Source organism: Hylaeus volcanicus, chromosome 2, assembly GCF_026283585.1.
Source record: "Hylaeus volcanicus isolate JK05 chromosome 2, UHH_iyHylVolc1.0_haploid, whole genome shotgun sequence".
NCBI lineage: Eukaryota > Metazoa > Arthropoda > Insecta > Hymenoptera > Colletidae > Hylaeus > Hylaeus volcanicus.
Window position 1 is genome coordinate 18,838,343 of NC_071977.1, and position 26,830 is coordinate 18,865,172.

The window sequence follows — 26,830 nt, forward strand, 5'->3', positions numbered from 1 at the left end:
TTAATTATTTTAATAACAATTTTGATTCCCTGCAGGTATATCTACCTGTGGAGAAGCTGAAGATCGTGGTAACAAAGGTATTGCGTCAAACTCAATCGGAGGAAACAATCCAGTCGGTGAAGGACATCGGAAAGATGTTGGACAACATTGAGAATCAACTGCCAAAGACGGTGGCTCGACTGGTGGCCATCGAAGAGGCGCGGAAACACTTCTTGGAACACCTGAACGTCGATCAGAATCTCAGCAACGTCCACTTTGCTCTGTCGTCTGCCTTGGAGAGACACGAGAAGAGTTTTCCTTCGTACGCGTCGGATTTGACCTCGTGTATCGAGGAACTGCGACAGAACATCGGTTCCTCGGCAGTGGCAATCGCCAATTTACATAATCCAGTAGACGATGAAATAATATACCAGGTGTGTCAATTGAAGGAAACTTTGTTAAGCTTGCAGAGGATTCTGCTGACCCAGGAACACGAACCCGAAGAGGAGCAGATTCTGAAGGACTTGATAAGCCCGATCGAGAAGCTGAAGTCTCTCGTTCAGGCAATCGTGGACAGCGAGGCGATGACAAACGCGATGCTTCCAATTTTAGAGCTGTTGGAGGAGATAGAAAAGGACACACCACTGATAGCTAAAGAAGCATCGAAGATGAAGATCAGACGGGATTCGAAGACACAGAAGGAAGAGGCGAAGAAGCAGAGAGCATCTTTCGCTCTGGCCAATCGAATCAGCCGATCCTTGGATCCCATGAAGCACTGGTTGTCGACTACGTCGGAAGACAGCATGAAAGACGAAGAGGAGTCTGGTTTAAGCTCGACAGTGGACGAGTTGAAGAGAGACGTGAACAAACTTGCCATCGAGACGTCTTACTCCGAGCCTCCTAGCGACGAGAATTTGATAGAGGCCTTGATAGATCTTCGAGAGCCACTGATGAGGCTCAGGAACGCTCTGTCGCTGTACCACGTGCCAGCAGACCTGTCCACTTTGGAAGGCTTGAGTCGACCGATGAAATGTCTTCTGCAGACCATCATGGACGTTCTTCGCGATCACGCCGAAGAGGAGTCCCTTCGACCTATCATCGACATCGTAGAGGAGATTGAAAATCAGATACCCATCTCTATCAAGGAAGCTCTTTACAGAAAGGAGCTGAAGGAAGTCGTCAAGTCATTGTCTCTGGAAGAAAAGGAACTGGTGACGGCTTCCCAAGCAACCGTTCAGGAGGAGAGCATTCTACGAGACGCTAAAGAGGAAGTCGCGGCTCAAACTTCTCAGGAGACTATACCCGAGGGTACACTTTTGGAAACCACCACCGTGCTACCTGAAACACGATTCGCTGATTCACTGATAGAGCAAACGACGGGCGAAGAGATCAGCTCACAGAGAACTGATCTGATGATCACCCAGATTGAAGATCTCCCGAAGGGAAAGGAGGATACGACAAAACCGAAGAGAAAGGAAGAAATCGTCAACGTGGTAGCTTCCTTAGCGAGGACGCTCGAAACCATCGAGCTGAGCGTCACCGACATCCTGGAAGACTTCGAGCAACCCACGGCAGGCAGCACAACGCTGCCAACTTCGACCCTGGCTAACTCCCTCGAAGAAATCAGAAGAACGGTGTCCACGTTGCGTGCATCGACTGGAGGTTATGGAAACTCGATCGTTTCCGATGAAGAGATGATTTCTCGAACGGGTTCTCAGCTACAGAACCTTCTGGAGCCCTTGACCAACCTGCAGGAAGTTCTTCTGGAGACCCATCAACACGGTGGTCAGGAACTCTTCATCTTGAATCACTTGATACAGCCCTTGAGTGTGATCGAGAGGGAGGCCATCAACGACACGATAGAGAAACTCGATCATGAGCCCAATTTGACAGCCAAGTGTGAGCCCATTCTTCGTGTAATCAGTAACATCAAAACCAGTATCCCAGTCGTCGTGAAGGACATACATTCGAGGCAAGAGGTCTTGGGATCCCTTCGAGAAATCTCGAAACCTATAGAGAACATTCAAGAACGCATGAAGATCATCGAGACTCAAGCCGAGGACACTCTGGAGACAGACGTTGCCAGGATTCTAATAAACCCTCTGGGTGTTTTGCTAAATTCTATCAACGTTACTTCCCAAGAACTACGGCTTCTGGACCAACGCAGAGCAATAGTGGTCGAGCTTCGAAATCTGGTGGAACCGTTAGTGGAGTTTCTTAGTTGCCTCTCGGTAGTGCAGAGCAGTCGTAGGAGCCTGGTTCCCGAGGTAGCTTTACTAGACGAAAGAAGAAACGTCATTTTGAAAGCGGTCGAAGGTCTTCAGCGACAAACCAGCAGCACACTAGAAAGGATATCTAACCTGGAAGGAGCTTCGTTGTTCGAGGAGCCTCTAAACTCGTTGAGGAACGCGATCGTCTCTGTTGAGAAGCAAGTTGGCAAGACTGACTACTCTCGCAGATCCAGCAACGTAGAATTGAATTTCCAGTACAAGCTTTCCTCGTCCCTGGACCACCTGAAGAGCACCATCACCAGTTTGGAGGAGAACGCAGACGAAACGGTACACGAAGTGATCTCAAAGTCGCTGGGTGCCTTGCAAAAGCAGATATCATTGTCGCGAATGCACTTTACCGAAGCGAGCGATCAGTCCGTCGACGAGGAAGCCATCGTGGAAGGTTTCCTCTATCCGACCAATCAGCTTCAGTCGGCGTTGAACGCGATCAAGGAGAAGATTGAGAAGAAAACGATAGCTTCTGTTTCGATGGAATCGATGGCGCACCTAAGGTCTCTGGCTAATTCGACGTCTGAGTTGGCGTCTTCGTTGTCCTTGCATCGGATGCAACTGATTCGCGAAGGCGCATCCGAGGGTTCTTCTTTCGTAGAGACGCTGTCAGCTGTTATAGATGTTTTGGAGAGTGTCAAGGATTCCATAACGAGGATAGAAAACGAGGTCGAAGCTGAGAAATCCGAAGAAGCGACGGGCGAAAGAGATGAACAAGGTGCCTCGTCGAATGTATCGATTACTATCACGCAGATCGAGACTATCATCGATGAAATCATCGAAGTGTCGAAAGAGGAGCTGGAAAGTGTGTTGACTATTGAGAAAATATCGCCCGAGAGAGGGATTAAAGAAACAGATGAAGGGAAGGCTGAAGAGGGACCTGACGAGACGAAGGTTCTTTCAGTGGAAGCTGGTGCTTCGATGGTACAGGAATCTGCTGAAATGAGGAAAGAGGAGATTGCGGGTGGTTTGTTAGAAAAAGTAAAAGAGAAAGTAGGAACGTCTGAAAAGATGAAAGATCTGAAAGAGACGAAGGGGAAAGAAGCATTGTCTCTGGCAGGTGAAATTTTATCCGAGAACGTAGAAGAGATGACTGGATTAGAAAAAGACTTAAACGCAGAAACTAGAGAAGTAGCAGAAAGTAGAGAGGAAGTAGAAGCATTGGCTGATAAATCAGAAAAAGTGGAAATTCTATCAGACAAAAAAAAACAAACATTAAAGACTGAAGAAAGCATGGAAACATTGTCTCAGATAGCTGAAGGATTGGCAGGGAAAGAGGAAACGATGGAACCTGTATCAGGACAAGCAGAACAATTAAAAAGAAAAGAAGAAGAAGTGAGTTTATTAACAAGAAAGACAGAAGAAGTAAGTACAGAAACAAAGAGCATCGAAAGGCCAGAAGAGACTGTCCAAGAAGCTTCCCTTCAAAAAACACAGGAGTCAATAAAGCAGAAAGAAAAGGCAGAAGAAATAAGTAAAGAGATGAAGATGACGAAAGTAGCGTCATCGATAGTTACGATACAACAACCATTCAAAGAATTAACCAGTCTGATGTCCTTGGCTTTGGAAAAGCCTCTTCCTCAGAAATCCGAAGAAGAGAAACGAAAAATTCGTGAAATCACCGCGCTGATACAAATACTTAACGACTTGAGGGCCACGTGCACGTCGATTGAACACACTGTATCACCCTCCTCGATACCAGAAGTGGAAGAGCAATTAACTCACGTTCTAGAGAGCTTGATAAACATCGAACGAGCTACGGAAAAAGTTCTTCTTTTGACCCAGAAGGAACTGACTCCTGCGCTGAAAGAAAACATAATGGTATCGTTGCAGGTTCTCCTAGCTCCTTTGGAGGTGTTGCAGCATGATCTATCCTCCGTTAGATCTTCATCGGAATACCCATTACTCTCTACCAACATGCAAGGCTTAACTCAAGCAATAGTCGAGCTGATTAACATGATACGCAGAACAGCAGAACTGAAGCATTTGAAGATAACGGAGGAAATCAAAGTGGAGGTGTCGACGAAATCGAAGGAAGAAAGCCAGGACATCGAAGAAACCACTGCTAAGCCTCTCGAAGAACTCATAGAGGCTATTATGGTTTCTCAGGAAAACGTGAAACGCGACGATGCGTCCCCCTTCGGGTCCATTTCGCCTTCGGTGGAATCTGCGGAGTTAACGGAGCAACAGAAATTCCTCAGCGATGATGAAATCAAGCTGCAAACGAACCTCGTGGAGAAGATAGTCAGCCCTATTCAAAACTTACGAGAACTGGTCGCGAAGATCGAGATGCAGGAAATGGAAGAGGCCGAAGCGGTAGACCTGCCAACGAGAAAGACCGCTGCTGTTATATTGAACACCATCATCCAACCTTTGGAAGAGTTGGAGCAGTCGCTGAACATCTCAGCCGAGCAGCAAACTGTGGATACTCAAGAAATTGTTGAAGAGACCAAGCGAAATGTTTCACCACTGCAGTCACTGCCGGTTAGAACTGTCCTGGAAGAATTGAGGAAGTCTATCGCTACGATTCAGGAGGAAGTATTGCTGGAAGCTATTCAAAGGACCCCGAAGTCGCAAGGTAGAGCGTTAATTGCGAAGGAAGTGGAAAAGTCATTGGAGGATCTGAAGCTTTCTGTTGGGGCTGTGCAAAAAATTGCTGCGATAGAGCCTGAACAGACGGAGGAACTCTCAGAAGTAGAGAAGACATTGGTCATAGAAACGTTCGTGAAGTCGGTAAAAGAATTAGGAGCAAAATGCTTCGCCATTGCCAGTCCTCCTGAAACGAGGATGGAAACAGCTTCGATGGTTGCTGTTCACAAAGAACAATTAAAAGCTGTCATTCAGATATTACATGCGACAACCTCTGAGATTGCAGCCCAAAAAACTGAAGAGATAGAAGCTATCGATCACACGGCTAAAACCGTGGTCGAAGCTTTGAAACCTCTGATGCATCCTCTGGAAGAACTGGAGCAACTGCTATGCACAACAGTTCAGCATATCAGCGAAGGAAAGACGGAAATGACTGAAGAGATGAAGAAAGCTGGTTCTAAAGAGAAACTGAAGCTTACACCTGTTTTGGAAGAACTGCAGAAATCAATTGTTGTAATCGAACACCAAGTAGCAATGCAACCTAAGAAAATGAGTATATCTACTGCAGAAATTCAAGCTTCTGTTGCTGAAATCATTGACCATCCGTTAGAAGAGCTCAAATCTTCAGTAGCAGCTTTACAAAAACTTGAAACAGACGAAACGGAAGAACTAACAGGGGAAGAGAAGACTAAGGCTTTGAAAGCAGTCGCTAAATGTGTGGAGGAAATAGGAAAAATATGTTCTGTAGTAGTCAGTCAGCAAAAAGTTGAAGTAAGTCTTCAGCAACAGCCACAAGTTGCTGAACTTGAAGAAGTTCTTGAGATTATTTCGAGTCCTATTCAGGTATTACGTTACACTGTATCTGAGATTGAACAGCAGGAAACTGAAAAATCTGAAGTTTCAGATCAGGCAGGTAAAGATGTGGTTGAAGCTCTAAAACCTTTGGTGCACCCCTTGGAAGAGCTACAGCAACTATTATCAACAACTGTTCAGCAAGTCAGCGAAATAACGGAAGAAATGAAAGAAATTAGTCCAGTTGAAGAAAAATTGAAACTTGCTCCTGTTCTGGACGAATTGCAGAAATCAATTGTTGTGATCGAGCAACAAATGTCACTGGAACCTAAGAAATTGAATGTATCTAGTGCACAAGTTCAGGCTTCTGTTGCTGAAATTATAGAGCACCCATTGGAGGAGTTGAAGTCTTCAGTAGCAGCTTTGCAACAATTTGAAACTGAAGAAACGAAAGATCTAACGAAGGAACAGAAGTCAACAGCCCTTAAAGCTGTTGCCAAATGTGTAGAAGAAATTGGAAAAGTTTGTTCAGCAGTAACCAGTCAGCAGAAAGTTGAAGTAAGCCTTGCACAACAACCACAAATTGCTAAACTTGAAGAAGCTCTTGAGATAATGTCCAGTCCAATTCAGGTACTACGTGAGACTATATCCCAGGTTGAACAGCACAAAACTGAAGAGGCACAAATTTTAGATCAAACAGCTCGAAATGTAGTTGAAGCTCTTGAACCTCTAGTACACCCTCTGGAAGAATTGCAACAATTATTGTCAACAACTGTCCAACAAGTCAGCGAAACCCAAGTGGAAACAACTGAAGAATTGAAATTAGCTAATGCTTCTGAAGAGAAAATGAAACTTACTCCTGTTCTAGATGAATTACAGAAATCAATTGTTGTAATTGAACAACAGATGTCACTTGAACCTAAGAAACTTGATATAACTAGCGCTCAATCTCAAGTTGCTGTTGCTGAAGTCATAGAGCATCCTCTGGAGGAGTTGAAATCATCAATTGTAGCTTTGCAAGCTCTTCAAACAGACGAAACAAAGGATCTAACGAGTGAAGACAATGCCACAGCTCTACAAACTGTGGCCAGATGTGTGGAAGAAATTGGAAAAGTTTGTTCAGCAGTAGCCAGTCAGCAAAAAGTTGAAGTAAGTCTTGCACAACAACCACAAGTTGCTGAATTAGAAAAAGTTCTTGAAATAATTTCCAGTCCTATTCAAGTATTACGTGAGACTGTGTCCGAGGCCGAACAACAGAAAACTGAAGAGGCACAAATTTTAGATCAAACAGCTCAAAATGTAGTTGAAGCTCTGAAGCCTCTGGTGCATCCTTTGGAAGAGTTGGAACAATTATTGTCAACAACTGTTCAACAAGTTAGTGAAACCCAGGTGGAAACAACTGGAGAATTGAAAGTTGGCCCTTCTGAAGAGAAATTGAAACTTATTCCCGTTCTGGAAGAACTGCAGAAATCAATTGTTGTAATTGAGCAACAGGCATTGCAATCAACTAAATTAAATATAACAGATACACAAGCTCAAGCTTCTGTTGCTGAAGTAATTGATCGCCCATTAGAGGAGTTAAAATCATCAATTGCAGCGTTGCAAAAACTTGAAACTGAAGAAACCAAGGAACTAACGAAAGAAGAGAAGTCCATAGCTCTAAAAGCTGTCGCTAAATGTGTAGAAGAAATTGGAAATGTATGCTCTGTAGTAGCCAGTCAAAAGAAAGTCGAAGTCAGTCTTGGAGAACAGCCACAAGTTGCTAAGCTCGAAGAAGTTCTTGAAATAATTACCAGCCCAATTCAGGTATTACGTGAGACTATATCGGAAGTTGAACAGCAAAATACTGAACAGATTAAAGTTCTAGATCAGGCAGGAAAAACTGTAGTCGAAGCTCTAAAACCTCTGGTGCATCCTTTGGAAGAGCTACAGCAACTATTATCAACAACTGTTCAGCAAGTCAGCGAAACAACTGAAGAAATGAAAGAAATTAGTCCAGCTAAAGAGAAATTGAAACTTGTTCCTGTTCTGGACGAATTGCAGAAATCAATTGTTGTGATCGAGGAACAGATGTCTTACGAACCTGAGAAATTAGACGTATCTAGTGTACACGCTCAAGCTTCTGTTGCTGAAGTTATAGAGCATCCTCTGGAGGAATTGAAAACTGCAGTGGCAGCTTTGCAAAAGCTCGAGACTGAAGAAATGAAGGAATTATCAAGCGAAAACAAAGCTACAGCTCTAAAAGCAGTTGCCACATGTGTTGAAGAAATTGGGAAGGTCTGTTTAGCAGCATCTAGTCAACGGAAGGTTGAAGTAACACTTGCTCCTCAGCCACAAATTGCTGAACTTGAGAAAGTTCTTGAAATTATTTCTAGTCCACTTCAGGTGTTACGTGAGACAACGTCTGAAGTTGAGCAACAAAGAACTGAAGAAATTGGAGTTTTAAGTTCGACAACTAACAATATAGTCGAAGCTCTGAAACCCTTGGTGCATCCTCTAGAAGAACTGCAACAATTGTTATCCACAACTGTTCAACAAGTCAGCGAGGCGAAGGTCCAAACAAGTGAAGAAATTAAGAAGGCTGGTCCCTCAGAAGAAAAACTGAAACTTACCCCTGTTCTTGAAGAATTGCAGAAATCAATTGTTGTGATTGAGCAACAGATGTCTCTTGAACCTACGAAATTGGATGCATCTAGTCCACAAGCACAAGCTTCTGTTGCTGAAGTCATAGATCGTCCATTGGAGGAGTTGAAAACTTCAGTGGCAGCTTTGCAAAAGCTCGAAATAGAAGAAGCGAAGGAACTATCGAGTGAAAATAAAACGACAGCTTTGAAAGCTGTTGCTAAATGTGTTGAAGAAATAGGAAAGGTGTGCTCAGCAGTCGCCAGTCAACAGAAGGTAGAAGTAGCTTCTACTAGTCAGGAGCAATTAAAGGTAAAGGAAGTGTTTTCAGAAGTGAAAAAAGAAGAAAAACTTAATGCTCAGGCTCTTGAGAAAATCATCGCTCCAATTCACACATTGCGTAAGACTATAATGAAAACACAAGAAGAAACTGTCGAAGAATTAAAATCTTCTGAAGCTGATAAAGTGAATATGCAGACGTTAACTCAGCTGATACATCCTCTTGAAGAATTAGAGAGATGTCTAGTGACTACTGTCCAACAAGTAACTGATGAGAAGCCCGAAGTTATCCAGAAATTGAAAGACGAGGCCCTAGAACCCATTGCTCTTCAACCAATTTTGGAAGAGTTGAAAGAGAGCATCGTCACTGTCCAGGAACAATTACTGACAGGGCAGGAGTCAAATATCAAAGTAGAAGCTATCAAAAATATGTCTGAGGCATTCGATCAATTAAAATCAACAGCCACAGCTGTTCAACAGATAGTAGCTCCAGCATCGACTCAAACCAAAGAAATGAAGACTGAAAAGTTGTCTGCTTTGACAGCTTTTGCCAAATCGATAGAACAGTTGGAAGAACGTTGCTCGGCTGTGATTAATCTTCAGAAGACAGGAGTATTACTAAAAGCACCTAAAACGCAGCAAGCGAAGACTGTGGATACGCAGATTCTTCAGAAGATCAGCAAAGCTGTTCACGTTCTGCGGGAGTCGCTGTTACAGATCGAGGAAGAAAGCACACACGAAGTTCAACAATTAAGGACACCAATAGAACAAGATACCAGCCTAAACTTAAAGATCCTCACTCAACCATTGAATACACTCGAACAAGCTTTATTGACAGCTATACAAGAAGGCATAGTCATCGCTGACGAAAGATCCAAGGAGCTCAAATCGGTGGAAATTCCTTTAGAAAAGCTGAACTTGCAGCCAATACTTACAGAACTACTAAACTCGCTAACCATCGTTCAACAACGTGCAAACGAAGTAGCAGTATCCGTTGAAACTGGTGAACTTACTTTGAAGGCGGTTGGAAAGCCTTTGGAAGACTTGAAGCTATCGATAGCAGCCGTTCAAGAACTCGCAACTGTTCACAAAGACCAAGCAAAAGAGGCGAAAATTGTCGATGAAGCATCGCGTTTAGAAGCGTTTGCACGGTCAGTAGAGGAAGCAGGAGAAGAACTGATAGCCGTAGCCAAGCAAGAAGAGGTTAGAAAAACGGAATTACGTAGTAAAGCAACCGAAGACTTTGTGAAGGCTGTAATCACACCAATTGGTGAACTGCAGGAGGCCATCCTGAAGATTACCAAGGAATCCGAAAAATTAGGAAAGAAACGTAAAAAAGAGGCAATCGTTTTCTTGAGCATGGTGCAACCGTTGCATCAACTGGAAGAAACACTCTTATCAGCCTTTCAAGGTCAACAAGCTTCCGGATCCATTCCAGTGTTGCAAAACCTCCCGATTAAATCCACTCTACAAGAACTCAACAAGAATGTCGCAGAGATTCAGGAGCAACTAGTTCTCGTTAAGGAAACGCTGAGTCCGGTTGAAGATGCTGAAGAATCTAATGTAATAAAAAATATCGAACGATCCTTCAGCGATTTAAGAACATCTCTAGCAGTGGTACAGCAACTGACTGCGATAGAGGCGCCGGGTCAGCAAGTATTGGACATCGAGAACGTATCCGCGTTGCAAGCCTTTGGCAAAGCTGTAGATGAGTTCAAGAAACACTGCGCTGTCGTGATCTCAAGACCTAGAGTGATAGCTGCGATCAGTGGGACGGTGCACGCAGAAGAGACAATGAAAGCAGATAGTAGTATCATAGTTCCGACTAAAATATTACAGGAGACCATCTCCATGATAGAAGAATTCAAAGTGCAGGAGACAGAAACTTTGGAAACCCCTGAGGCGAAGAGTCCCGTGACCGTGATAAGTGTACTGATGCCGTCCCTTCAGCAACTGGAACAGTCTTTCATTGCTGCAGTTCAAGGGGAGCACGTGCTCGAGCAAGCAACAGAGAAGCTTAAATCTGACCAGGTGTCCTTCGAGGCGAGTAGCCTGAAACCCATTCTCGAAGAATTGCAGAGGTCCATCGCCACCATTCAAGAACACATCCTCGTCGAAGAGGGCATCCAAAGCTTGTCAGACGCGACGGATGCTTCTCAGCTGAAGGTAATGGCGCAATCGTTGACGTACTTAAAGACCTCTGTGGCAGCAGTTCAACAAGTCGCTGATAAAGCGTCTGAAATCGCCGGTGAGTTGTCGATGACTGAGAGCGTAGCAGCGTTCGAGACGTTTGCGAAATCCCTTCACGACTTGGTCGAACGTGTGGCGACCATTGACCACCAGCAAATAGTCATCGAGCCTGCAGCTGATACGATCTCGGAAGATGCTTCGTCGTTGAGAACGTGGGCAGACGTCGTTGAAGTTTCCAACGTTCAGGTCACGGAGCCTCTGATCGTCGATCAGGGGACGATAGAGTCCCCCTCTGAAATAGCTATATCGATTTCGGAAGAGGAAGCTCAGATGTTGAAGGGATTGGCCAAGCCTCTCAGTGAACTGCGCGAGTGCTTGGCTGTAGTAGTCGAAGAGAGAAAGGCCATGGACGCGAACGAAATGGCTCTTGCGTTGTCCGAAAAGGAGGATCTCTCCATGCTGAAGGCCATGGCGCAACCGTTGCTGGAGTTGAAGAACGCAGCTGCCTCTGTCATTCTAGAGCAAATTGCTTTCGAATCTGCCAAGGAGAAGTTATTCAGCGGCGATGAGAGAGTAGAGACTACTCTGAATCCTTTGATCGAATCACTGGAAGAACTCTGCAGCTCGATAGCGCTGATCCAGGATCAGATGATCGTCGAGTCCGCAGAGGATCGACCAACCGACGAAGTGTCTCTGCTGACAGCCTTGGCGGAGCCCTTGGTCACACTTCAGAGGAGTATCTGCGTGTTGGAGGAACGAGTTCTATCGCCAGATGTGGAGCCACTACCTGAAGAATCAACGAATTGGATTACTGAATGTTTGGCAGTTCCCTTGCAGGAAATAGAGAGGTCCATAGCAGAGATTCGCGAATGCGTTGTTATTGAAGCTGACACTGCGATGGCTGAGGACCAGTCTCGAATGATTACACCAGACTGGTCAGTGGTTGAGAAACTAGTTGCACCTGTGGAACTCATAAAATCGACTATCATCGATATGGGAGAAGCTTTTATGGCTGATAAAGCGATTGAACGTGAAGCTGAGTACGAATCGGTGAGAATGCTGCTGCAACCGCTTTCTGAAGTTCACGAGAGCTTCTTGGTGCTGAAGAACAAGACTGATTTAAGCATAGACGAAGAGGAAGCTAGCATAGATGCCATAGTAGATTCCTTGTCGAATCTTGAGAAATGCATAACGCATATCGAAGAACAATCTGCTGACCAGATGGTCGAGGAGGGTACAAGCACAGTTGTGGACACGACCATAATTGGCACTTTAGCTGAGCCTCTGTTTCATCTGAAAGCGTCGATTATGACAGTAGAAGAGTCTTCGACTGTATACCTTGAAAACTTAGAGCCACCTTTAAGGAATCTGCAGTTAGCCTTGGAGACTATCTTGACTAATCAACGTGAACAAGTCCAAAGACAATTAAGAGTTCCAGTTATTTCGCAGGAGGAAGCTACGAGACTTTCGACAAAACTGGTGAACTCTATTAAAGACATAAATGATTCTATCGAATCCATCGATTGTAAAATAGAGAGTTACAAGGACTTGTTGGGCATCGAAATTCAAATAGAGAACGAAGCTTTGAAGACGCTTTCGTTGCCACTCGAAAGTCTCAAGCAAGGGATACAACGTATAGTGGAAAATACTATAGTTGAAGAGGCGACGATGACTTCGCTTCGGAAACTCCGGCAGGCAATTGGTATTATTCATCAACAGTCTGCTGATAAGCCAGTAGCAGAATCAGCGCATTCGCATACTGTTGATGTCGTTGGTGTGCTAAAAGGTTTGGCACCAAGTTTACACGAATTAGACGAATCTGTTGAAACGGTCGAAAAGTTGTGGAAACAAAATTCAGGTGTGGAAGGATTGTTACAACTGGAAACACCTGTTACGAATTTGATGGATAGTATAAGCGTCTTGCGTGATAAAATGTTGAGGATGGAAGTAGTGTGGGAAATTGAAGAAGAGAAAAAACTGAAAGAACAAAGTGAAGAGGATGAGAAGAAAGTAAAAGTTGAGAAAGAGGAAGAAGGTAAACAGCAGGAAGATGCTAGGAAACAGGAAGAAAAGGAACGTAAGAAACAGGAAGAAGATAAAAAGAGGCTGGAAGCAGAAGAGCAGCAAAAGAAAGAAGAAGCTGAAAAACTGAAACGAGAGGAAGAGGAACGTGCAAAGAAAGAAGAGGCCGAGAAACAAAAGCAAATGGAGGAAGAGCGGAAGAAAGAAGAGGCCGAGAAACAAAAGCAAATGGAGGAAGAGCGGAAGAAAGAAGAGGAAGCTATGATTCTGAGACAAGCAGAGGAGGAACGTAAAAGAGGCGAAGAGGAAAAATTGAAACTTGAAGAACAACAAAGAAAGGACGATGAAACTAAGAAGTTAAAGCAGGAAGAGGAGCGTAAGAAAAAAGAGGAGGAAGAGAAGCTAAAACAGGAGGAAGAAACACGCAAGAAAGATGAAGAGACTAGAAAACAGAAAGAAGAGCAAAAACGAAAGGAGAAAGAACAGGCTGAGAAATTAAAACAGGAACAGGAGCAGCTTAAACAAAAAGAGGAAGAAGAAAGGCTGAAACAGGAAGAAGAAATCCGCAAGAAGGAGGAAGAGGCCAAGAAATTAAAGGAAGAAGAAGACCGTAAGAAGGAGGAAGAAGCTAAGAAATTGAAAGAAGAACAGGAGCGCAAGAAGAAAGAGGAAGAAGAAAAATTAAAACAGGAAGAAGAAGCACGTAAAAAGGAGGAAGAGACTAAAAAATTGAAAGAAAAACAGGAGCGCAAGAAAAAAGAGGAAGAACACAAATTGAAACAGGAAGAAGAAGCACGCAAAAAGGAGGAAGAGGATAAAAAATTAAAGGAAGATGAAGCACGCAAGAAGGAGGAAGAAGCTAAGAAATTAAAAGAAGAAGAAGAACGACAACAAAAAGAGGAAGCTGAAAGGTTAAAACAAGCAGAAGAACGTAAAAAGAGGGATGCAGAGGAAAAATTAAAACAGGAAGAAGAAGCACGCAAAAAGGAGGAAAAGGTTAAGAAACTGAAAGAAGAACAAGAGCAAAAAGAGAAAGAGGAAGCTGAGAAAGTAAAAGAAGAACAGGAGCGTAAGAAGAAAGAAGAAGAGGAAAGATTGAAACAGGAAGAAGCACGCAAAAAGGAGGAAGAGGCTAAGAAACTGAAAGAAGAGAAAATTCAGAAGCAAAAAGAGGAAGCTGAGAAGTTGAAACAAGAACAGGAGCTAAAACAAAAGCAAGAAGAAGAGACACGTAAAAAAGAGGAAGAGGCTAAGAAATTAAAAGAAGAAAATGAACGCAAGCAGAAAGAAGAAGCTGAAAACAAGTTGAAGCTAGAAGAGGAGCTCAAGAAGAAAGAAGAAGAAAAATTGAAGCAGGAAGCGGAAACTCGAAAGAAAGAAGAAGATGCCAAGAAATTAAAAGAAGAGGAAGATCGCAAACAAAAAGAAGAAGCTGAAAAATTGAAACAAGAGCAAGAACGTAAGAAGAAGGAAGAAAAAGAAAGATTAAAACAGGAAGAAGAAGCTAAGAAGTTGAAAGAAGAGGAAGAACGCAAACAAAAAGAAGCTGAGATACTAAAAGAAGAGGCTCGCAAAAAGGAGGAAGAGGCTAACAAACTAAAAGAAGAGGAGGAACGAAAGAAAAAAGAGAAAGCCGAGAAGTTAAAGGAAGAAGAGGACCGTAAGAAAAAGGCGGAAGAAGAAAAACTTAAACAGGAAGAGGAAACACGCAAGAAGGAGGAAGAGGCTAAAAAGTTAAAAGAAGAACAAGACCGAAAACAGAAGGAGGAAGCTGAAAAGTTGAAGAAAGAAGAAGATCGTAAGAAGAAAGAGGAAGAGGACAAACTAAAGCAGGAAGCAGAAGCTAAGAAACTAAAGGATGAGAATGAACGCAAGAAAAAAGAAGAAACTGAAGAAAAGTTCAAACTTAAGAAGATGGAAGAAGAAAAACTGAAACAGGAAGAAGAATCTCGCAAAAAAGACGAAGAGGACAAAAAATTAAAAGAAGAAGCAGATCGCAAGCAAAAGGAAGAAGCTGAAAAATTGAAACAGGAACAAGAACGTAAGAAGAAGGAGGAAGAGGATAAGCTGAAACAGGAGGAAGAAACCCGCCAGAAGGAGGAAGAAGCTAAGAAATTAAAGGAAGAAGTAGACCGCAAGCAAAACGATGAAGACAAAAAATTAAAAGAAGAGCAAAAGCGCAAGCAGGAAGAAGAAGAACGTCAAAAGGACGAAGAGGCTAAGAAATTGAAGGAAGAGCAAGACCGCAAGCAAAAGGAGAAGAAGGAGGAAGACGTTAAGAAAATAAAAGAAGAGGAAGACCAAAAACAAAAAGAGACCGAAAAGGTAAAGAAAGAGCAGAGCCGCAACAAAGAGCTCGAGGACAAAGAGAAACAGGAGGAAGAAGTTCGCAAAGAAGAGGAAAAGGCTATGAAACTAAAAGAGGAGAAAGAACAGAAGCTAAAAGAAGAAGCTGACAAGTTGAAAAGAGAACAGAAAGAGGAAAAGCGTAAAAAAGAAGATGAAGCTAGGAAGCTGAAAGAAGCAGAAGAACAAAAAAAGAAAGATGATGCTGCAAAGTTAAAGCAAGAAGAGAAAGATCGGCAGAAAGCGACGGAAGCAGAGAAATCTAAACAAATACAAGAGAAATTGCAGAAAGTTGAGTCGGACACGTTAAAACAAAAGGAAGAGGAGTTAAAGAAAAGAAAGGACGATCGAAAATTGCAGCAAGAAAAGGATGAACGTTTAGAAAAGGAGGAGAGTGAAAGACGAAAGCAAGAGCAAGAACAAAGAAAGAAGGAAAGAAATGAACGCGCGAGGAAAGAGGAGGAAGAACGAGCTCAACGAGAGGAAGAAGATCGTAAACGAAAAGAAGAGAGGGCCAGACTGAGGAAGGAAGAAGAAGACCGCAGGAAAACCGAGGATGCGGAAAGGCTGAAGAAAGAGCAAGAGAGAGACGAACAAAGACGAGAAGAAAGCAGGCGCCGTAGAGAGGAGCAAGAGAAACAGATCAGATACGAAGCTGAGAAAGTAAGAAAAGCTGAAGAAATGCGATCGAGAAACGAAGAGGAAACTCGAGAACGCAGAAGAATGGAACGAGAAGTGAGGAGGAAGGAAGAGGAACAAAAGTTGCTGAAGGAAGAAGCGGAAAGAATCAAAAGAGAGGAGGAACGCAGGAGAAAGAGAACCGAGGCTGAACGACAATGGAAGGAAGACGAAGAAGCTATAAGAAGGAAGGAAACCGAACGCTTGGAAAGAAGACGAGCAGAGGACCGTCAGAATAGAGAAGAATTAGAACGTTTGAGAAGGGAGGATGACGAAAGGAGACAGAGAAGGGACGCTGAGAGACAAATACGAAGAGAAGAAGCAGCCAGAGCGTTGAAAGAAGAAGAGGAACGTTTGAGAAGGCGACAGGAAGATGAGACGTCTAGGCTTCGGAAGCGACGACAAGAACAATTGAGGGACGACAGTTGGTCTCGATTGCGACAAACCGAATCCGATCAACTTCTGCGAAAATCGACGGATGACACGCTGAGGATCGGACGACCTTTCTCAAGCGTCTCTTCCGACATTGAGTTTTGGAGAGACAGGCGTGAGAAATCCTATCGATACGATTCTGGGTTCGATTCTGCCCTGTCCAGTGCTTCCAGATCGTACAGTTGGAGAGATTCTCTGACATCTTTGACCAAAAGAAGAGTCGACGATTTCCTGGATTACAAATTGAGAGACACTTCTATCGACAGATATTACTTCGACGCGGGCTCATACTACCGAAGAAGAAGGAAGAGAGATGATCGAATCACTCGAGCGAGGTCCATCAGTTTGTTGAAATACGACGATTATTCAACAGGTGACAGTGACACGATCATAACTGCCGCCAGTTTTACTAGACCATCGCGGTATAGCAGACCACAGACGACGTCGCGAACTGATCTTGATTACTATCTACCACCCATTAAGAGTGAGGTAAGAGTGTTTACTTGTATGCTTAAAAGCAGAGAAATAGGGATACAATTACTTATTGTTAGTCTTACAGTTACTGTAAGATTACGTGTACTTTCGAGAATAAGATATTAAAATTAGGAAATTCTCCATTCATTCAAGACACACTACAATTCCTATAGTGTCGATCGTGTTAGAATTAATAATACTACCTGGTATTTGACCACTGAAGAAGAGTACCTACAATGCTGGCGAAACATAAGAGTACCTTACTCAAAGAAATACTTTACACCTGAAAGCCTCAGTATGAACCATATTATTCAACAAATTTTTGAAAGTTGTACATCATCATTAGACTGGAAATGTTAACGCAAATTCATATTTTTATATATACAGATGAAGAACAGAAATGTAAATTAAAATATATTTGTCTTCTAAATGCTGTAATATGTATTTTATCTTTTATATTTTGCATATTTATGCATTCATACAGATCCATGTTGACGTATATTTTCGTATGTTTACACTTGTCATAAATGCATTATATTCGTAATTTAGTCAACATGAATATATTGTCCGCAGAGTACACCGCGTGAGAAGGGAAAGAAACCATCGTTCTGCACAAGACTAACAAACAGAACCGTAGGAGTCGGTATGAGAACAAGACTAACCTGCACGGTACTCGGACACCCAGAGCCACGAGTTTATTGGACAAAAGACGGCGAGAGACTCGACATTACTTCGAAACGATATCGAACTCGGTTTGATAACGGTATGGCTTATTTCGAACTGCATGAAGCACTCCCCGAAGACTCCGGATTGTATACCTGTGTCGCCGAAAATGTTCACGGAATTTCAACCACAGAATCCACGTTAAAAATTTACCCCGATTTCCAACCAGCACTGTCACCTCCCACCTTCACGAGATCCATTAAAGGTAAGTACCCAACGAGGAAACATGTTTCTCGATGCATAACATAATGCTCTAGCATTAGCAGGCACCGTCATGTGCTGAAAAGAAATGTAATCAATATATTTAAAAAAATAGATTTATGTCATCTCCACTTCCAAATGTAAAATAACTGTGAAGAATATCAGAAACTAAATCACCTGTGTCGCATGTTAGCATCGTGTATGAGTAAATATAATACGATTTCATTGTGGATTCACATTTAACGCAAAAGTCGATAGACACTTAAATTACGCAAAACGAAGTACAAAATTGTCAATATATGTGATGGTTGATTGGAATGAATCCTCCAATCCTGAGGTCATTGATTTAAGTGACACGATATTAGAGTCTTCAGTGTAGTCAGATTTGACATGGATCACACCAGAATTATTGAATACAATACAGAATATTTTCACGATAACATCACGATATTGAAGATTTCCATGAATTTAAAAAAAAATTTAAAGGTATGTGTTAGACATCCCAGAGACATGATAGAATACCAAGGATCTCTGAGATCTTAAAGAACTCTTCAAGTGCCAATGACCTCAGAGACTTTTAGATTTTCAGATATTCGAAATGACACTTGAAGAACACCTAACACTATAAATACACTACGATAGGTACTAGGTGGCTAGATCTATTCCACCAGTTCTCATAAATCTGAGGTCACGCAACTTCATATAATTCCCTTCATCGAGTTCCACAAGTTATTCGTTTGTACTCACGGATTCTAGATTATCCATATTCAGTTCAACAAATTCATTATCAGCGATTCCAGAATCTACTAGTCAACCAACATCGATAATCACAGTCTTCGACACGTTCGTTAAACATCTATGACATTTCACCTTGGTGTCATTTTAAATTCATTTGATGATAATACTGTCACGAACAACAATTTCTTCACGCTATCATGGTACTATTGTTACACTACTTCAGACACCTACCGACATTCGGACAACGAGTTGATCCTGGAATGTCGAGTGCGTGGTCATCCTACTCCAGTCATCTCCTGGCTGAAGGATGGCCTCGTCCTCCAAGGCGATCGTTTCAAGAATAGTTATCTGGACGACGGGATCTACCGTTTGGAGATTGCTGCACCCAATTTCTCAGACAGTGGCCGATATACTTGTAGAGCGATGAACGATCTGCGCACCGAAGAGATGGCTCACGTTGTACAATTTGATGGTAATATTTATTTAAAAAGGTTTTCGAAAAGAGGCATTAGAAACTTGATTTTTTAATAAAACACAGATGATATAGGTTATATACAATTTTTCTTGGTTTAAATAAAAGTACGCATAATTCAAATTAAACGTGAAAAAAATGATGTTTAAGTGTCTATCACAGATGGGAGAACACTGATGTGAGAGTATATAATATGTATATCCAACATTTTGTATTTTAAATGGAAGTACACATAATTACAATTAAACGTGAATGCTAATGGTTAAGTACGTACAAAAAATGGTAGACGACAGATAATATAAAATTTATTCGATACTTTTTATTTTAAATGAAAGTCCATACGACTAAAATTAAATGCGAGGGATGATGTTTAAATGTCCATCATGATATACTTTGTTATTAAAATCACAAAGTCCTAGAGCCCCTTTTAAAAAGCCCTTTATGTTAAAATTCTCTGTGAACAATAAATATTCCAATGTCCATCCAAAAATGTTTTCTTTCAAGAACGAGTTCGACAAGCGACCACCAAACGGGACAAACTCTTCGACGACTACTTCATCACCGAAGCATCCAAAAGACCACGTTTCTCCAGTTACCTGACCGATTACAGAGTTCCCACTGGCGGCACCGTTGCTCTCCAAGTTGAAGTCAAAGGTATCGAACCACCGCGTCGACGAGCAACTATCTTAAACTTGTAAAAACTAATTACAATAAAAAATTGCCTCAGGTATGCCAAGACCGGAAGTAAGGTGGTTCCGTGGCGAAAGAAGAGAGCCAGTGACATTCCCCAAAGCGAAGACTTTCGCAGAATCCGACGTTCACACTCTGATCGTGCCAGAAGTCACCGAATCCGAGAGGGGCACTTACATTTGCAGAGCAATCAACGCTTATGGTCACGTAGACAGCATGGCCACGGTGGACGTAATATCGCCAAGTTCCATCGACGGTGGAAAGCCAGCCATGTTCGTCTCGAGACCCGCGGAAAAATCGATCACCGTCACCGCTGAGGAAGACGTCAGCGTCTCCTTCAGGTTCTCGGGAGTTCCCAAACCTCGAGGTAAGACGATACAAAATAAATTTTGTCTTGTTTAATGAATGTACATATTGGTGACATAGAAGGAAAAATTGTTTTTGGTGAAACGTTGTCATAATAATAATAATGAATAAAAATAAGAACGGCTCATATATGTATGTCCCATTAGGGTGGAAAGGGTTAAAGTAATTCAATAAATGTAGTTTTTTTATTGTTTGTACATTACTGCTGATTGTTTTAATTTCTTCATGTATTTTGTACTTCCATTTTCGTTGTTGTCTATTTCAGTGACCTGGATGAAGGGGCTCAGAGACATCACTGATGGTCCTCGATCTCACAAGGAAGTCATCGACGATTACGTCCGATTGACTTTGAAGAGAGTCGTTCCCGATGACGAGGGCACCTACTGCATACTTGTCAAGAACAGACATGGCTGCGATAGAACTTTCTTCTCTATTAAGGTGAGCCGAGGAATTTTAATATTACACGTTGACCATCTTTACATGGATGGTAAGATTTGTCACTGAAGAAGTAGAACTATTAATTCCGAAGATGAGGTGTTAAAGAAAATAAATTTGAATAGAATTTGTGAACTATTATGAAATTAAAAAGTATCTATGGTGTAACTTGGATATAACAAAATTCATTCTGGAAATGAGTAGGATCTAAATAGAATTCGTAAATTTTGATCAGATTACATGTGTCTACAGTGTGTTTATTTACAAGATGATTGTCACGTCATTAGCAGGGCGTTTCACTGAAGGAGTAAAAGAATTAATTCTAAAGATAAGATGCTAAACAAAAATTAATTTACGTAAGGGTTGTGAATTTTTATGCGATTATAGGAATAATTATAAATATTAAATTGTGTAACTATCAATTGTCTTAAATCAAATTTTAGCTATCACATTTGCAATCTATTCACATGCTTGATAAATGGTATTTATATGGACTGTTACAATTTCTATGACTACTATATATGATTCTTATGTTCATCGATCACCCAGGTGAAACAACGAGCCAGGTCACTGACACCTGACTGGAGTACCTTGAGCAGTCGCACTGACACCGGAAGTCTTCTAGCTCTATCGAGCGATAGTCGCGACGACGAAATGTCCTACGTAAAAAGTAAGTACATATCACAATGTTATAACACAAAAGGTTTTCCAAAAGGGTCTTTAGAATTTTATTTTTCAGTGAAACACAAATGTTATGGAATATATTCGATTTTCAAACAACTTAATGTGAAAGATGATTTGGTTTAAGTGGTTTAAAACTTTTTTTGGAAAGTCCCTTACTTGGCATGTACAATGTTGCGTAACTATTGCGATTATTAATCAATCAGTGGAAATTTCCGTGAATGACCTTTTCCGCAGTCAGAGAAGGGAATATTACGTTTTAATTCGAGATATAGTGCAAGTGTCAGACATGGCTAATTAAGATAACACGCATAACCAGACAATTATAATTAGACACCACAGAATCGTCGACTGTAGTTTTATCGTACACTTGGTCATCGAGATACAGAGCAAGTGTCAGACATTACTAATCAAGATAACATGCATAATCAGACGATTATAATTAGACACCACAATCTCGTCGACAGTGACTGTAGTTTCATCGTACACTTGGCCCAAGTTTCGATGGCAGAAATCCAAATAAACCCTGGGGTAAACCGACGTTCGGAAAGGCGTCAATATTTAAGCTTCAATAGCCCATACCAAATGGGGTGCTGACCTACCAACATTAATGAGAACTTATAAAGCCATTATTAGACCAGTAATTGACTACGGATGTATAGTCTACAGTTCAGCCAAGAAACAAACATTAAAACCCCTGGAAATAATACAAAATAAAGCACTGAAATTATGCACCGGAGGTTTCCACACAAGCCCCATAAACAGTATACTACATGAAGCACAGGAAATCCCTTTAACATTTAGAAAAAATGCTACTCTGCGGTAGATACGCAGCATCCATAATAACTACTCCAAAGAACCCAGCGTACCTAAATATCATTGGCAACAAACTAATGACTCTATACAAGCGAAAGACAAGACTACCAAAACCCTTTTATGTAAGACTGGATAACTTTCTCCAAGAACTGCAACTTAAATTTCCACGTATAGAACAGCGTAAAGAACATAAAATCCCACCTTGGACCATATGCAATCCTGATATTGACCTCACCCTTGCAGCAAATAAAAAATCCGAAGTCAGCCCAATAGAGTTCAGAAGCCGTTTTTATGAGCTTAACCAAAAATATATCAACTATGAACACATATACACCGACGCATCCAAATGCGCAGAAAAAGTGGGATTAGCCATTATCCACAACGACGAAATAAACAAATATAACATATCCCACGAAGCCAGCATATTTACAGCAGAATTATTAGGAATCCTAAAAGCACTTGAAATTATTAAAACAAAACAATTTAATAAAACCGTAATATACAGCGATTCAAGAAGTGCAATTGAAACAACTCAAAATAATCTAGAACAAAACGAAATTGCACAAATCATACGGGAATTATATTCGGAGCTAACAGAAAACAAAGAAACGAAAATAACAATAGGATGGATACCATCTCATCAAGCTATTCCTGGAAACGAAAAAGCTGATCTAGCAGCCAAGGAAGCAACAAATAATATCACCAATCACGAAATACCGATCCTTCTGCAAGATATTAAAAGACACTTACGCGATTGCATCAATAAAAAATGGAACAATACTTGGAAAACAGAAAAGACACTAAAAATCCATAGAATAACAGATGACTTTTTCGAATGATCACTCACAGGACACCTTAACAGACTAGAACAAATCAAAATTACGCGCATCAAAATTGGACATACAAATTACACACATAAACACCTACTTGAGAAGACCATTAGACTCACCTGCCGTACATGCAACGAAATTCTAACAATAGAACACATAATATTTACTTGTAAAAATACGGAACCACTCCGCATACAATACGAACTACCCACTAGTTTAAAGGAAGCGTGGAGCACAAAAGAAAACTTAAACAAAATAATCCAGCTACTTAAAGATGCACATATATAGATCAACATCTAACATTGGAGAAAACCTCATAAGAAACTGTCGCTAATAACCAAAGATTGATATGTAATAAAAAAAAAAATATTTAGGCTAATCATCCGTCGAACCACGCCAACGTTTCTCAAGCATCCGCAAACAAAAGTTTGTACAAACAGGAGCCACCTGTCCTATTTTCGCGAGTCTTTTAATACGATACCAGATTCTATTTATAACAAGGGCTCAGTCATGTTCCTATTCTAAACAAATACACTTCTCAATGATTTAGTATAGAACAAAATTTAATATTACATCTGATAGTTCGACAAACTAGTATTAAATATTGTCGGGAACGTTGACATTTATTGCTAGATAATTGATGCCTTTTCTATTTATCTATTCTCATGTTATTCATGCTTTCTTGATTTATTAATTATTTATAAACACGTTTTACATAACTACTGTCACGTGTCAATCTATTAATTAGCGACTATTTCTCAAGAAATAAGAAAAACACTTTTCCAAACATTACGAACTCTCTGTTTGTACTAAAAAGACTGCATTAAGTAAATGAAACAGTAATAAACAAAATGCAGAACAAATTTTAACAGAGAAACAATTTGTAATGTAATATAATACAAACTTGTAATCTGGTCTGTCTGTTTGAAAACACAACGTGAAAGAATAAAAGCTACAATATCCCCTAAATCGAATCTGAGTCAGAATATCGTGGTCTCTTTCGAATAGAATGACAGAGTTACGCGTTACCAGCTTACCCACAGTTGAATTCGATGTTGTAACAGTGCCAACTGTGACGGTTCCTTGACCAAGCCTCCATGCGCTTAAAAGTATGGCACAGTACACTGCTCTACCTACGAAAGAAACAAACGTAATCCATTACACGTGTGCACGGAAAGAAAAGAATTCCGTGACATGATTAAATACGTACACAGAACGCGAAGAGTAGTATCGTAGACGTTGGAAGGGCATCACGATCCTCAAATTAGAACCAAGGGTCTGTGTTGTGAATTTATCTTGCGCGACAGTCTCGACACTTGAACTTGAAATCCAATATACACGCAGAATCTTTTTAAAATCTATCCAATCCAACAATAATTCACCGACGAAAAATCTCGCGATACGATTTAACGCCGAGATTTCATCCGACGCTTAAAATATATGAATAAACAAACAGAGGAAATAGTCTGAACGTATGGTACATTCTAAGTAGGTCGTTCGGCAAATAAACGTCGCCACTCGTGGTACGGAATTCGTGATTTGCAGAAACCTCGTGAAATTTGAAATTCTCCATGGAAATTGGAATCTCGAAAGGATCGTCTGTTTGTGGAATGAATTGTTAAAAGAAAATTATTACACGATGATACGATAGAAATATTCTTGATTAGATATTGACTAGGAAGTCCAAGGTCAATAGTGATTGTAATAAGAATACGAAAACGAATTATTGCTCGATGATACGATAGAAAGACGCAGATTTTTGGTATCGTTTAAAAATGAGGTGGAAACTTCAGGGTTAGTAAGTAGTTGCAAGAGGAATTCGAAAAAAGATTATTACAAGACAATATAAAAAACTATGGAGGACTAGACAGTCGTAGATCTACATTAGAAAACTGTAAATTACTGTGCAAATACTGTAAAGCAGCATTCCAACAAAAATAATGCACCATACTGCAATTGAAAAATGTAAAAAGTTTTGATTAGATCTGGATTAAGAACACCAAAATCACTGTGTATTACAAAATGATTTTGAAAGAATATCATTGCACGATATTATATTGAGAAAATCTAATAATATTCCCTTGATTAAATCCAATTAGAATTCTAAAACTGCTATGCGTTTGCAAGACGAACTTGAACAAATATTATTTATTATTGCACGATATTATGTCAAGAAAATCTAAAAAAAATACCCTCGATAAAATCTAATTAGATTTCTAAAAATGAATTCAAATGAAAATGATTGCACGACAGAAAAATACGGACAAATAATCTCGCAGTGTGTTATTTATCGCAATACAAAATTACAAACAGTCGCGTCCATTAAATCATCATCAATGTCATCGTTTGTTACTTGTTATTGCCAACATGTTTCTACAGCAAACGAAAATCCGCGACAACAACGTTGCGAATTGTAACAGAAGCAAATTTTAAGCGAAAAATTAACGAATGGCCGAGGAGTCAATGCTCCCGTTGATTCGGTACCTATCGATGGAAATAGGTGACACAATTCCACAAAGCGGTTCTCACGTAACGACAAATTAACACGAAACGACACCACCTACATACGTTTACACAGCTCGCGGAACACCTATTTGCCGGGTTATTTTCGTTTGCCTTGCTTATTCGTCTCCCTCCAACATCCCTCTCTGTATCCACAAATTCAAAATTCAGTCGACGTCGGGACGCGAGTCATTTCGTATGCCCTACTTTTTTCGAGCCTTGGGCAAGAAGAAAAAACACCTTGACATATTCGATTTCACTCGCGAAACGCGTGAATTTCGCGAACGACCGTCGAGGATGATGCTGTTCGACGATCTCCAGCGTCTCCAATGACTCTTGTACTCGAATGATCGAGTGATTTGTATCTAGGACTCTTGATTGATACAGTTGCCACGAACTTTGAGATGAAATTTGATTAAGAATGAAGCCCCACGACCATGGAATCGTCGCGAGCAACGATGAACACGTGACGATATCTCACCTCAGACGATCATGGTCCGAGAAGGATTGTTTGATTGTCGACTTTCTGGAGTATTTGTACGGCCACAGAGGTTAGCAAAGAGGATACAAAGAGTCTAGAGTCATGAGGAGCTAGATGAGCCGGGAATGAAATCTCAAAAAATTCAAATGAATCGTCTTGATTTCATTCGATTACATAGAGATTTAATGTTGATGTGGATTCAATTGGAAGAGGAATAAGGAGCGGATTGTCGTTCTTTCTAGATGTCCCAGGACCTATCAGCAGTGAACCTGTGGTGGTTGACGGAGGAAAGAACTGGTTGTCTCTAAGTTGGGGCAAAGCTGAACGAAGAGGACTTGCACCTGTCATCGCTTACAGAGTCGACGCCTGGTTGATGGGCAGCGACGGTGGTGCACGATGGGTTGAGGTACCGTTTTAATTATTTACTGCTTTATTGATGAATAAAGAAGGCTTCAACCCATTCACTGCCAGACAACCGTTTTGCCTTGGGCGCCAAGATTTAATATAGATGTGTTTTCTAAGCTATTATTTTGATAATAAAAAGTCATATGAAATTTGTTGTTTTAAAAAGAAAATTTACAATCTTTTTTGCAATAATTCGTCACTCGAAAGGCTATAAACTTATTCCTCGTGTAATTACAATCAATTTGAACTACCGGACATCTCGTAGTTGGCAGTGAATGAATTAAGAAACCAAATAGTCGATATCGACGAAAATAAGGTGGACATTCTGTATGCAAGGATGATTTTTGTTGACAAGTGTTTACGTAACGGGCGTTGTATCATAAGGTGTCAATTGAGGATACAGATCATACATAGTGTTCATAAATGAGTGATACAATTGAAAAGAAATGAATCGAAGTCTTACAATAAAATTTTGAAGTAAGGAGTTTCGATTTCGTGAAAATTGATTTTTAAAGAGGGCTGACCGCGTGCTACACTGATATAATATTATAAAAACTTTTTACTCTTTACTGTTTATGGACAAAATATATAGTTAATAATAGAAAAATAATATTTATGGATGCACATATAGTAATAGTGTCATAATCGAAGATTAATGTAAAATTTTTATTATATATTTTATATTTATTTTTAATGAAGAATCAGTTTTTTGTCGATTTCATCAACAATTAAATGATTTTCTGTAAACAGTTTAAACTTACATTAGATTTACTATTAGATTGATCAATGCTTCATTCTTTAGATCTGT

The 26,830-nt window shown here is 40.8% G+C and overlaps 1 protein-coding gene across 3 annotated transcripts in view; it reads left to right on the plus strand.

Annotated features, from left to right (window-relative positions):
* LOC128884950 (titin-like) overlaps positions 1-26,830 on the plus strand; it is a 99,462-nt gene that overhangs the window by 28,969 nt on the left and 43,663 nt on the right. For all 3 annotated transcript variants that reach the window (XM_054138667.1, XM_054138670.1, XM_054138669.1), the window contains 8 exons: positions 36-16,697; positions 17,256-17,610; positions 18,568-18,816; positions 19,321-19,470; positions 19,544-19,873; positions 20,138-20,310; positions 20,857-20,977; positions 25,860-26,023. In XM_054138667.1, coding sequence (XP_053994642.1) covers positions 36-16,697; positions 17,256-17,610; positions 18,568-18,816; positions 19,321-19,470; positions 19,544-19,873; positions 20,138-20,310; positions 20,857-20,977; positions 25,860-26,023 — 18,204 coding nt within the window. The remainder of the gene's footprint in view (positions 1-35; positions 16,698-17,255; positions 17,611-18,567; positions 18,817-19,320; positions 19,471-19,543; positions 19,874-20,137; positions 20,311-20,856; positions 20,978-25,859; positions 26,024-26,830) is intronic.